This window comes from Prosopis cineraria, unplaced genomic scaffold (assembly GCF_029017545.1).
Source record: "Prosopis cineraria cultivar Desert tree isolate PC_DT_omini unplaced genomic scaffold, ASM2901754v1 PC1397, whole genome shotgun sequence".
Classification (NCBI taxonomy): Eukaryota; Viridiplantae; Streptophyta; class Magnoliopsida; order Fabales; family Fabaceae; genus Prosopis; species Prosopis cineraria.
The window spans coordinates 18,345-32,369 of NW_026556722.1; the positions used below are offsets into that span (position 1 = coordinate 18,345).

Sequence of the window (14,025 nt, forward strand, 5' to 3'; positions counted from 1 at the left end):
GCTTCAGAATGTGCTCCCTGACACTAGAAACTCTGTCGTATCGAGTATTGTCAAGAAGTGACAGATAGTAGTTCTTTTGAGTCTTGTCAAGCTTCTTGTATTTGTTACCAATAGCTTTCAAGTACTCCACTGCAGTATCATTTTCAGGAATGCTGTCCCTAATTCCCTTTTCAATTGTGTACTTGATGATTGCTAGACAGATCCGGTTGGACTCACTCCATTGTTTATGGAAGGCTATTTCAGAAGCACTGGACTCGGAAGAGAGATCCGCAGGCTTGGGCTCTCTCAGAGCTAAATCTTTCTCAGAAATGGTCAGATACATATTGAGAGACTCTTTCCAGTCATCATAGTTAGTCCCATTAAGAGCCTTCACAAAGGATAGTTGCGTAAAAGCAGAAACTGAAATCGCAAAACAGAAAATGGGAAATATTAATTATGCGTGCACAACATAATTATAAAACAAAATTCCCAACAAGCGATTATCAATTATGCAACTATAACCATGCACCAAGAAGGCTCATATAGCATAAAGATTTAGCTCACACAAAAGTCCATACAAAATAATGCATTAAACATTTCCATACCTATAGGGTACAATAAATATCTAATACATTAAAGAAGTGCTATTAGCCTATTCTCAAAGCCAACCATCAAAATCACATTAATAATGTCATACCTATGGGGTATGTCCATTATTAATGCTACAAGATCCTAAACATCATCAATAATTTACAAAGTCACAAACTCTATGACTTTAGGACAAAACAAAATAATTTTAAAAGTCCTTAAGGTCTTTTGGGAATTAGGGAACAAATTTAGGACTTAAGTGAAATTTTAAAATTAATCAGGGGCAAATAGGTAATTCTGGAAGAGATTTGGGTCAAAATTGCAATTCTGGAAGTTAAGGGACTAAATTGAAAATTTCCAGAAATATCATGGGGTTAATTCGTAAAATTCAATAAATTATGGGCCAAAGGAGGTAATTTAAACTGAGGCTAAAACGCAATTATCAATATATATATATATATATATAATTTTTTTTAATTATACTGGGCCCATGCAATTTGGGCCCAATGGACTTGGTCCAGTCTACCAGAATTTTTTTTTAAATTATACTGGGCCCATGCGATTTGGGCCCAATGACTTGGTCCAGCCTATCAGAATTTTTTTTTATAATAACAGCTCTGGGCCCAAACGAAATTTGGGCCCAGAACTATGAAACCGGATCCCTAGGATCCTGTTTCATGATCCTGTTGCAGCTTCTTTCAGCTGCCGCGAGCCAGAAGCACTGGGAAGGGGAAGGACGAGCGGCAGCACCAGTGAAACCAGCCGACGACCACAACGCCGGAGGTCCACAACGCCAGCAGTGGCTTCGGCGAGTGCAGAATTAACGCCAGCAGTGGCTCCGGAGGTCCACAACGCCAGCAGTGGTTCCACGTAGCAGCGGAGAACGAAGCTGCAGACGACGCACCGGCAGCTCCATTTCCAGCGATCATGTCCGACGTCCTTGGAGTCATTCTCCGGCGACAGAAACATACAGTGAATAGGGAGATGACACCGAGAAGGAGAATTTTTTTTTATAATAAATATAATAAGATTGAAAACAAAGTTCTCATATTCAAATCTAAAGAATATGGATCATAAGAAATTTATCAACATGAGCATGAATCTTTTCAATATATCAAAAAAATATACGTGAAGGGAATTGAGATATATAAATTTAAAAGTCGTTACCAAGGCTCTGATGCCACGTGTAGATCTGTATATCTCAATTCACATATATATAATAATAATATGATAGAATAAAATAATTCATGCGTACCTGAAGAATCCATGAGTGCTAGAAAATCTCGATTACCTCGAGTGCAGGCAGGTACACAACCCTCAAGTCCCCAGAGCCTTCAAAGAGTTCAGAGATAATGAAAGTAGAAGAAAATGAGTCGTGTGTTTGTGGTTACCGACTAATCGTCTTATATAGATCAGATCGGTAACCGCCTTATTAATATAATTAAATAATTATATTATCTATTATCTCTGACTCAGTCAGTTAAGAGATAGGAAATAACTGACGGCTACTGGGTTGTGGGTTGGGCCTCTGCCTATTGGGCTCACTTGTGTGATCCACCTATCACGGTCCACACAAGATCATAAGGACCAATTTATTGGGCTTATTAATTAATGCTAATTCATAAATAATATTCTAACACAAATTTAGTGAGATTGACGACAACCCCACTCCCTCCTTGTTCTAGAACAATGGCGAGCTCGACAACTACGACGAAGGTAGTGGCTGAGGAGGACAAATTTGGAAGGTAGATTTCGTTGTGCAAGTTCAAGTAGCGATCGAATATGGGTTTATCAAAGTTATTCCCACTTGTAGCAATAAGAATGATGATGATGAAGAAGAAACTGGATTCAAGTACCAGCACGACAGGATGGTGAAGAGGATGATGAAGACAATGTTGTCTTTTAGCAATTTTTGTTGGTTAACTTTGAGTCTTTTTTAAATATAATCTTATGTCATGTCAAACATAATTTTAAAATTTATTCTCACTCCCTTCCAATTAGGAGTGAGTAAAACCGAACAAAAATGAAAAATTGCGTAAAATCAAATCAAATTTTTGTTATTTAATTAGGACTATTCAGTTTTTCAGTTTGATTCATTTTTTTTCTTAAAAAAAATATTTCAATTCGATTCAATTAGTAAGATTTAAAATTAAATAGACCAAACTAATTAAATTATCATGGATATATATATAATCTATTAATTTATAAATTATATTTATTTTATTAATTACTTTACTTTATTTTATTCATTTTAATTTTACACTTAACTTTATACTTAAATAAAAATAAATATATAATTTGATAAGTTAAAACCTTAAACCCTTATTAAAATGTGCTACTATCACTTTACAAGTCCAATTATATATATAAGCCTTGTCTATTTTAATAGAAAAATAATAAAATTGGCCCAAGTCTAAATAGCCCAACATAAAGCCCAAAACTGAATTAACTAATCGAATTGAATTTTTAAATTTTGATTCAATCCTCATTCAATTCGATTCAATTCATATTTTTAATGTTGTTTGGTCTATTGATTTTAAACATTTTGGCACCAGACTAACTAATGATCACCCCTACTCCCAATCCCATACCTAATCTCATTCTCAATCCAGTAAAAATCAAGACTACGTACCAAACAAGGCCTATAAGTTTTTAGCTACAAGTTTCATCCTAATTCTTGTTTTCTTATTATATTATTAGAAAGGATAAATTTAATATATTTAGATTTATATATTTAATGTGCTTATTTTAAATTAATTTCAAGATATGCGAATATCTTTTATACATTATTTATTCTATAATAAATTTTGTATTATTATTAATAATATTAAACACATTAAAATTTAGTTGTTATTATTTGATAGGATAGAAGTACATTAAATATATTAAGTTAAGTATATAAGTATTATTCTATAAAAAACATTTATTGAATAAAACCACGCCAAATATCAGTGATTTGTAAATTAAATCGGTTCAATTGGTAAGGGCTAGTCTCATACCTTATGAACATGAGTTTGCATGTTGTCCATAGTAGAATATTTTAATTTGTGTAAAAAATAATTTATTAATGAATAATCTATAATTTATTCTTTTTTATCCTATCTGTGATTATTCTGTATGAAATGAAATCAAATTCACCTAAATTTTTTATTTAAAAAAATCAATGATTTTTTTGCACGAAAAAAATAAAATTACTAAAGGGAAAGGAATTTGTACGTAGCAAAATTTCTTTTAAATTTTATGAAAGTATATTGACAGCTTCTATTTTCAAAACTGCTACAATTTCTCATAAATTCTGTCAAATAATAAAAATCTTCTATTTATTTTTAAAACTTATAAAAATTTTGTTTGAATTTTGTTGCAGTTACTTGCGGACATCTTTTTTCTATGTTCAAAAAGCTAAGAAGTTAGCTGCTTATTGTTATATATTTTTTATTTTATTTAATTAAATTAAGATAAATAAATTTTAATGAGTTAATAATATTAATAATAAAAGTTATTATAAAATAAATAATTTATGAAAGATTTGAATGTCTTAATTTAATTGAAAATAATCAAACACTACTACAAAAAAAAAAAAGCTTTTTATGTCACTTTTTTAAAGCATTTCACATCTCTATCATGGGGAACATAAATTCAGACGATATATAAAGTTGACTTATTCACGTCACTTTTATGAAGGACGTGATTTTTGGAAAAACCATGTCCTTTTTTTACAAAAAGCAACATAAATTTTTTTAAAATAAATATTAAAATAATTTAAATTTAAATATTTGCCATTCTCATTTCATCATTTTAACTAGTTATAGATTTTACAGGCTTAAAAATAAAATAAAAAAAGTAAAACCATACAAAATTGAAGAAGCAATAAAAAATAATGGAGAAGTCTTAAGCAGAAGTCAGAAATATCTACAAAAAAAAGTTTGTGGGTGAAAATAATACTAACTAAATATTGCTCGCTAGCTAAGGGAAGGAGGAGGAGAAGCCATGGATCTCGGTCTGGGTCTCAAAGCTGTCCATCAAATGGGAGAAAGAAGAGGAGATGAGGAGAAGAAAGTTGTTTATGGAATGCTCACCGTTGAAGCTAGCCTTAGGTCATTATTTAGTTTGTCGATTGTAGATCTTGATGTTGTGGATCTCGATGCAGTGGGAAGGAAAAGAGAGTTGTTGTGTGGAGGAGAGGAGAGATCTGCAGTGAGAAGGAGAAGAGAAACATGCTACCGTCAAAGGAAAAGAGGGAGAGGAGTTAGATTTTAAAATACAAAATGAGGAAGGAGCTCGATCTAATTTAAAAAAACTAACTGAAACCCACGTCGCTCTTTTGAAAAAGCAACATGAAAAAATTTAAAAATTAATAATTTAAAATAATTTATTTTCTATAATTCACATCCTTTTTGAAAAAAGCAACGTGAAAAATGTCTATAATATAATAATTTAAGATAATTTATTTTTTTCAATTCATGTCTCCTTTTTTTAAAAAAAACAACATGAAAAATGTCTAGAACTTAATAATTTAAAATAATTTATTTCGTACAATCCACATCCATTTTTTAAAAAAATAACGTAGATTGTAAAAAATAAATTATTTTAAATTATTAATTTTTAGATATTTTTCACATCGCTTTTTTAAAAAGCAACGTGAATGACTTATCCACATCACTTTTTTAAAAAAGAAATGTTAATAATCTTATATATTTAACACTTATTTATAAAATTATCATCATCTCTATTTTTATATCACTTTTATAAAAAGTGACGTAAAACATATATTTTAATTATCTAATATTAATAATATAAGTTTTTTTTTTAAAATATGAAATAAACTTTTCCTGACAAGACAATGGAAAAGCTTGTATAATATAAGAAAAAATAAATGAAAAAAAAAATTGTAAGAACCGGTACATCATATCATTCATGCTCTCTTCAATTAAATTACACTAGTTCAATCAAATAAAATCTTATATATTGTTATTTTTAATGATTTTATCTTTGAAATAAAGTATTTGATCTCTTTAGTTTCTTCTCTTTTTTCTTTCTATCATCATCAATGATACAAGTAATTTATATTTACTGCTATTTTTTTGCTAGCAAATTTGCAACCATTTGACATGTTATGTTTTTATTTAATAGAACATGCATGACATGTTACACTTGATTTATACAAAAATTTCTTAACAAGATTTAGGGCCTGTTTGGATGTCTTCTAGATCAATTATGGGGTCTTAAAATAATAGTTTTGGAAAAATTCATCCAAACGTCTCAATTTTTTTAAATTTCATTTAGTTTCTAAGACTCTATTTTGTAGAAATTAATTTGTTCCACATTTAGTAAATCAATTTTGCAAAATTAATTTTTAAAAAAATTATTCAAACATCATCATATTTTGTTAATCCAATTGTTTTTGTCAATATCCTATTAAAATCCAAAGAATGTCTTTGTAATGTGTTTTTTTCATCATTTTAATTAATTATAAAATGTGAAATGAATTTAGCTTACCAAACAACGATAAAGTAAGTGCGCAAGCTTGCAAGGAATTCTACTCTTCCACTTTCTCTCTGGACTCCACTTTACACACAGACTAACTTTTTGGGGCCCACCACTGACAACTGACTTAGGAAGAGAAAAGGAGAGAGAAAGTGAGGAATTTCAGAAATTTCCATTTTTGGAAAAAAATTTCACAAAAGCTGAAGGCCTGAAGCTATCATTGTTTCTCTTTTTTCTTAAAAGAAAAAAAAAAAAAAACTCCTCTCTGGACTTTTCCTTCGATTCTAACTTTAGTCTGTATTTAATTTTTAGTTTGTTAAAATTTTATTTAATAAAAATTCATATAATAAAAATTAATTATTATAATAAAATTTACATTTGAATATATTTTTTTAAAATTCAATTGATATACTGAAAGTTATTTAATTTATGATAGTAAAATGTGTTTTTAAATGTACAATTATTAAAAAGAACATTAATTTATAATAATTTATAATTTTTATTATACAAATGTAATATATTAAAATATTTAAAAAATATGATAAATATTTTAAATAACATAAATTTTAATCTATAATATTAAAAATTTGATTTCTAATTATTTGTATTTTTTAATTTATAATTTTAGAAAATGTGATAAAGATTTCTACTTTTTATTATACATTAACACTAAAAATTAACATAATTAATTATTTAATTTATAATACTAAAAACTTAATACCTAATTATTCTTATTGAAATAATAATTATATTTTTAATAAATTAATTATTTTTTAAATAAAAAAATAAGGGATTAAACTTGAGGTAGTATGGTTAAATAAAATCCTACTTTTCATATCTACTTTTCAAAAGTTTTAAATAGTTACGTTTCAAAAATTTATTTTCAGTTACTGTTTGATTGTATTTTCAGGATGTGCTTTCCTGTAAAATATTTTACCCAAACAACTTTTAACTTTCTAAAAGTAAAATTTTATTTTTTGAATATGAAAAGTAAGAAAACCAAACGAACCCTTAGTTGTCTCTTCTAGTTAGCATGGGAAAACAATTTTGGTATCCCTCAAGTCTCAATAATTGAAATATACAATAATTTTATATTTCTATTATCATTATTATTCATCCAAAAAAGGATTCCATACTTTTTTTTTTATGTTGTTTGTCTGTCCCATTATATTCCCTTCATTTAAATTATAAGATATACTCCACATAATGATTCCAAAAAAGGAGTATTTTTAGTGATACCATATAGTGCTGGGAAAATTACAATTAGGTCCTAAATAAAAACTTAATTATATTTTATTTTCACTTATTAATATGATTAAATAATTTATATGAATATTTATATTATATTTTTAATAAAATATTATTTTTTACTAGTAAATATTATTTTTTTAGGAAAATGAACTTAAAATAAATAAATTTTCTTATAAACATTGTAACCAATTTTTAAATTTTATTCTATTTTTAAATAAAAATTATTAAGTATATAATTTGTTTATAAATATGTATTAAGTTTATGTTAAATATCTTTTACTTTTATCTTCTTCATATTTTTCTCAAACATTAATAAATTAAATGATTAAATTTTTATCTTCTCCCAAAATGGTTAAATGTTTCCCCTTCTTTTATTAAAAATATATTTTATCTACAATTTTTCAATATCTTAAGAAAGTATTTTAATGAAAAATTAATTTTAACCACATCAATTTAGTCATTTTGAATAATTTTAATTTTTTTAATAAATAATAATAATTTTTATGATACAAGATAATTACAAAGATTTCATATAGTAATCAAGCTAATCTTTAATCATTCTCTACCTCATAGTAAGGTGGATTTGAATAATTTTTTATATTCTTCTTAGTAATAATTAGTTGTAAAAATCTAATTAAATAACTTTTTTATAACAATGGAAACCAAAACACACTAGGTAAAATCACATAAAATGCTTATTCAAAAGCTATTAGAGCTCGACAAAAAAAGTAAACACTATGTGTATACTAAGCTAAGCATCAAATACGCAATATGTCAAGTAGTTTACAAAGTCATTTGCATCTCATGACATCTGTACAACTTTAACGTTTCAATATCATTTATTTAATTGTATGTAAGTAATAATTTATGTATAACTTAACTTGATTATAATTGAAAATAATAACCTATCAAGATTTTAATTAATTTATCATATTAAAATAATAACTTAATAACATAATTTTTTTTAAAAAAAATATGAGCTACATATGTGTAAAAAAAGATTATGAATCATACAAATTAAAAAATAATTTAATAATTAAACTTAACACATTTTCATTATTATTCTTTTTGTTTCATAATCCTATATATCATTACTTCTAATTCTGTATATAAGATAAAAAATTTAGTTTCATAAATATCTTTTTAAAATAATTCATAAGAAATTTTTTTAATAATTTAAATTATAATTTTATAAATTATTTCATATAATTTAAAATTATATTTAATTTTTAAAAAATATTTTTATTGGAGACAAATGTTATCACCAAAAGTAATTATACAAATTATTTTTTATAAAAATATTTTTGGTGATGACAAATAAAGTTAGTTTTGGTGACAACTATTAAAATTCATTGCCAAAATATTTTTTTGGCCATCATTTTTTTGTAGCGTATGTAGCTTTTATATGAACAAATAAAATTAAAGCCTAACTAAAAATTGCACATTAATTAATTGGTGTCATGAATATAAGCTTAAAGAAAGAGCCCATTTAAAAAGACTAGTTTATTAAGTTGAAAAATCCTATATATTTATAAATTTCACTCCATCTGTGATGTGCCCTAAATGTGGACTTGAAACAATGACACCTCATTTTAGAGCCAAAATCTCATGCGACTTTACTCCATAGTATTTTACTTAGCTTCTTACAAGTTAGAACTTTCAATGGATAGTCCTCTTTGTGACACCAATCAACCTCTCAATGAAAGTATCAACATTACAAATTAATCTTTTAGAATATGCTCTTTCTTTTAAAGCTTGTGCTCATATAGATTTGATATTTTCATTGATAGATTGGTGTCACGAAAAAGACTATATGCAGAAAGTTCTAATTAGCAAGATATTAGAAGTGTAGTGAAGTTCCTAATGGCTTTGAAACAATGTGATATTGTTCTGAGTTTCACACTGAAGAGCCTCACCGGTGGAGTAAAATTTATAAGTTGGACTAGCTCTCTTATTCAAAAGGGCTCCATCCAGTACAAGCCTCTTAATCATCAATACTGCAATGGATGAATCGAAGTTTTTTTTTTTTTTTTGTAACTATATATACAATCTTTTCTTCATTCTTATTAGCATCCCGATCGTTCCCATTCCCCACTATTCAACCTTAAAGTATAACACAGGTATGTATAGACAGATATAACGCAGATAAAATATAATTGGATCATAGTTAATTTTTATATGACCGTATGTATATTAATTGTTAACCAGTAGATGATCCCTATATTGAGAAATTGTTGAAAAAAAATATAATCATAAGATCTTAAATTGTAAAGGGAAAAAAAGAGTTCACTTTTACGGCTTGTGAGTGTGTACACTAGACTTTTGCAGCAATAAATTACGACTAAAAAACAGAAAAACGAAATAATTGATATATTGCAAATTATGCAAAAAAAAAACAAGAAGAAAAGAAGAAGTCATTTTTTCTTGATTACAAAAAAAAAATTAAATTCCTTTTTGCTGTATATATAAACAAAAATCAAACACTTTATGCACAAACACAAGCATACCTATTACTTACTGACATGATTTCGTGTTCCGTTTTTGTTTTTGGAGTTCCATGGAACTGGTTTTAAATCTTAACAAAGAATTGAATGAAAACGGAAAATTAAGAGTGAGAAAGAAGAAGGAAAAACAAAAAGACAAGGAGAGAAGAAAAGGTTTGGTTCAGTGCAAAATGGGAGGAATGAATTAGGTTCAATTAAATCCAGAATCTGGTTTTGCAGTTTCTGCACACCGGAAGACGCGCTTGTGTTAATTAGCAGAGTCTAGTATTTCAGCAAGAAAGCTAATCCCTGCGTAACAAAACCCAGAATTCTATATGCAGAATCAATCCATTGTAAACGTATAAAAGCTGATAAAGATATTATTATCAGCTGCCAAAACAGGCGTCAATTAGTTCTAGTAGGAAGAAATATGACTGTTTAAACATGAGTTCTGAAGTTTTGAGTACGTGTTAATGTAGACTAGTGTCTTTGAGAGAGCTACCCCCAATTAAGTCAGATAATGGTCGAATATCATTATCAGCTTCAAGTTTGGCTTAATAACTTCGTGATCGCTTTTCTCACCCCCTTGAGGGCTTTCTCCTCACATCATGACACTCTTTCTCACAACTGATTAAAATTCGAAGCCACTCAAACCATAATCCCCTAAGTTTCAGTCTCTCCAAACAACACACAAACACATGTACATAGACTGTCACCTTGTCGTCGGTTCAGCAGCAAGCGTGTATTTAAGTAATTATACACATCCACAGATGACCAAGCTTTCACATTTAGATATATTGATTATTAACTAAATTTCCTCGTGATCACGTCACGGCTTATTTGAGTATTTCTCAAGGGAAAAAGGCATGCAGGCCAAACAAACTTTTCGGCCAACTTTCAAATTAAAACCCAACACCACATCATTCCCAATATTCTATACACACACATGGCTGAATAATACGTAACCCAAGCCATTAAGCCAACCGTTATGATTATGCTCATATTCTACACCACCTTCAGTCAACAATATCCAAACAAGATCTCTCTCTCTCTCTCTCTCTCTCTCTCTCTCAAACAACAGTATCATTAATTACTTGCTCGATCTTTTATTTTCTTCCCTGACATACTTATACAGTAATCAACATAGTACTCTAGCTGGTCATTCACTAATTACCTCATGGTTAAACCCGGAGGAGCTATCACCGGCGTTGAACACCGTTCCGGTGGCGGCGGTGTGGGGCGTGTTTGGTGTGTAAGGCCAATCGGCGAGAGAGGTGTTGTTACCGGTGGTGATCGTGCAGTGTTGGTGTGGTGGAGATTGGAGCAACCTGATTTGTCTCTTCAAGAATTTGACGTAGCGAATGGCTTCGTCGAGCATGGAGGCGGTGTCGAGCTTGATTCCTCCGGGGACGAGTCTCTGCAGGATTCGGATTTTCTCGCTGATCCTCTCACGGCGGTGTCGGGCTGCGACACTCTGTGGGTCGTCACTGATCCGGACGTTCCGCCGCTTAGGTTTCCGGATGGTGGAGGGATCGATCTCGACTGGCTGCAAAGCGGCGATCTTGTACATCATCTCCTTCATGGCTCCAAGCTCTTCTTCCTCCTCCTCCTCCTCCTCTCCTTCTCTCCTTCTCTTCCCAAGTTGATGCCAAACATGTCACTGATGAGAAAACCAGAAGATGAAAAGGTAGATATTGGGGTTTGAAGAGGAAGCCAAGCAGAACCCATATGCTCAAGATTCATATTCCAAGTTGGATGATTATTACTAATGTTAACACTACTGTTGGTGAAGGAGGGATGAGTATTCTGGTTGGTATTCATTTTTGTGGGGCAGATTCTGAATTATATTGAAAAAGTAACAAAACCAGATCTGTGTGTGTGTGTAAGTAGATATATAGATCGGATATTGAAGGAGGTGATCTTTTTCTGGGCTGCTGAAACAAACTGTGTGTGATGGTTGAGAAGAGTTATGGTATGGAGGGAGGGCTTTTTAGCGCAAACGGGATAGAGATGAATCAATAAAAAGAAAAGGGGGTCATGAATGCGGTTCCGCAACAATCAAAAAAGAAAAATAAATGATAAATAACAAATTAAGAATGAGTTAAATTGATCATAAAGGGAAAAGGAAAAAGTAGTCTAGCTAGGGTATAAGAACCAATTGGACCATGGGAAGATTATCAGCTAGTTTCTGTGTAAACGGCATCCACTTATTCATACATTAAAATAAAGGCAATAAAGAGATCCATTGGTAAAATATATTTTTTTAAAATTCAATTACTCAGTATCCTACAAAATTTGAAAGTACTACTACTAACCACTCAGACTTATGAACTCTTGCTGATAGAAAACATTATTATCAATAGCAGTCTCAGGGTATATCAAAGATGTTTTTGGCATTTTTATTTAATACCTCACATGACTTGTATCCAAGTTCAAAAGATAAGTTGATTCAACAACACCTTTTAGCCAGTGACAGTTACAAACTAACTTGCTATACATATATGATAAGGTTCATATTTCAATAAATTATGAATGCATTATGAATACTTTTCTGGTTCTAAATGTAGGTGCTAGTTGATGAGTTTGCTTTGGTCCTAAATATAAGACATCAATTTGCTCTCTTTAATTCTATTTATAAGTCACTTCTAGCATATTTGTCAAAATTTATGAAAACCTTAAATCTTATTAATTCTCCAACTTTACCCCCATTGAATATATGCATATTTTAAAAATAAAATTCTTTAGGATAAAGATGAACATAATCATTGAAATATTTTATAAATAAGAACAAAATGAATACTCTCTGTCCTATAAATAGGACAAGAGAAGCATTTTGTCTCACAAATTTATAATATATTTTCCAAATTCTTATCTTTATTGATTATTAAAGGGGAATTTCCATGAATAAATGGAATTTTCAATGTTAACAATTAAATGGAATGTTTTAAGAAAACCAACACACACATTTTTTAACAATAATTAACTTAACTAATATAGTTGAACACTGTAGGTTAGTTATCTATCTCAGACTTACATATTTATTTTTACTATGGTAACAAAATCTTGAACTGCGTACGGAGACACATTGTGATTCTATGTGCACTGAAATCTTAGGGCTGCTCCTTCTTTGATATTTATTTTATATGATCTTATAAGGATAGAGATCTCACTCTCTTTTGCATGACGCTTTTTTAAAGTATAATAATATTAAAATAACCCTTTGTCACTTACGTATGATTATCACTATTTTATATAAATTGCAAACCTTTTATAATGAAAAGAGCTATATATTAAAAATTTTTTTGCCTGACAAATTAACCCTTATTGTCTATCGTCCACATATTGTCGTGTCAATTAATATATGCCATGAATAAAAATATCGCCTTGGATTTCTTCTCGATAATTAAGAAAAGTTGTCTCCATCCTCCAGATGTTAGAAAACTTCATGGAACTACTAATTAGGTTGATATATGCATTACTCTTGAATATGCTTTTTTTTTGTTGGAACCAGAAATCAATATCTCTTCTATAATTAAATGCATAGAAAAATTTCTGTAAGATCCAACTAAATTTCTGTACTATGCATAACGATGTTATTCCACAAAAAAATCAGTTCATCATCAAGGGAAATTTAAAAAAAAATGTATATATAATATAACATAAAATATAGTAGAGTAAGTCACTTTGTTTACAATTATGCACTGTATGACTCATTTATCAAAATTTCATGAAGTACGTAAGCATATAATATATTTATCTTGTATAAATTCAATATTATATATAGGTGTTGTATTTTTTTGTGCAAAGTATTTGATTTTTATGGAAAATGAATTTGATAGGGGATAAAATCATATATATGAAATATTGTAAACCTTTATGGGTAAGAAAAGAAATGTAGATTAATCTCTTTCTAATAAATGTATAAACTCTAACAAATCATACTTTTAAATGAATTATACCACTCATTTTTCAAATTTGGCTCGAATTAGATACATACTAGTACTATATTAATAATGAAAACTACAATGTGAATGTTTGATAATGAAAGACATGATTGTCCTTAATATTCAATGCCCTTTGTTTTTGATTAATAAGCCGACTATAGGGTTTTAGCATCAGTATGTTTCGTAAAATTAGAGATATAAATTATCTATATCTACTGACAAATCACAAACCTCCTATCAATCAATATGAACCCTCTTGATCCCTTTTCATACGGGCCGTAGAATTTAGGGGAATC

At 29.1% G+C, this 14,025-nt stretch overlaps 1 protein-coding gene across 1 annotated transcript; it reads right to left on the reverse strand.

The window, feature by feature from the left end:
• Positions 1–10,341: 10,341 nt before the first annotated feature.
• On the reverse strand, positions 10,342–11,762 carry LOC129300028 (transcription factor HEC3-like). The gene has a single exon (XM_054938550.1). It carries the CDS (start codon positions 11,365–11,367, stop codon positions 10,945–10,947), a length of 423 nt encoding a protein of 140 aa, XP_054794525.1. The 5' UTR covers positions 11,368–11,762; the 3' UTR covers positions 10,342–10,944.
• Positions 11,763–14,025: the final 2,263 nt, after the last annotated feature.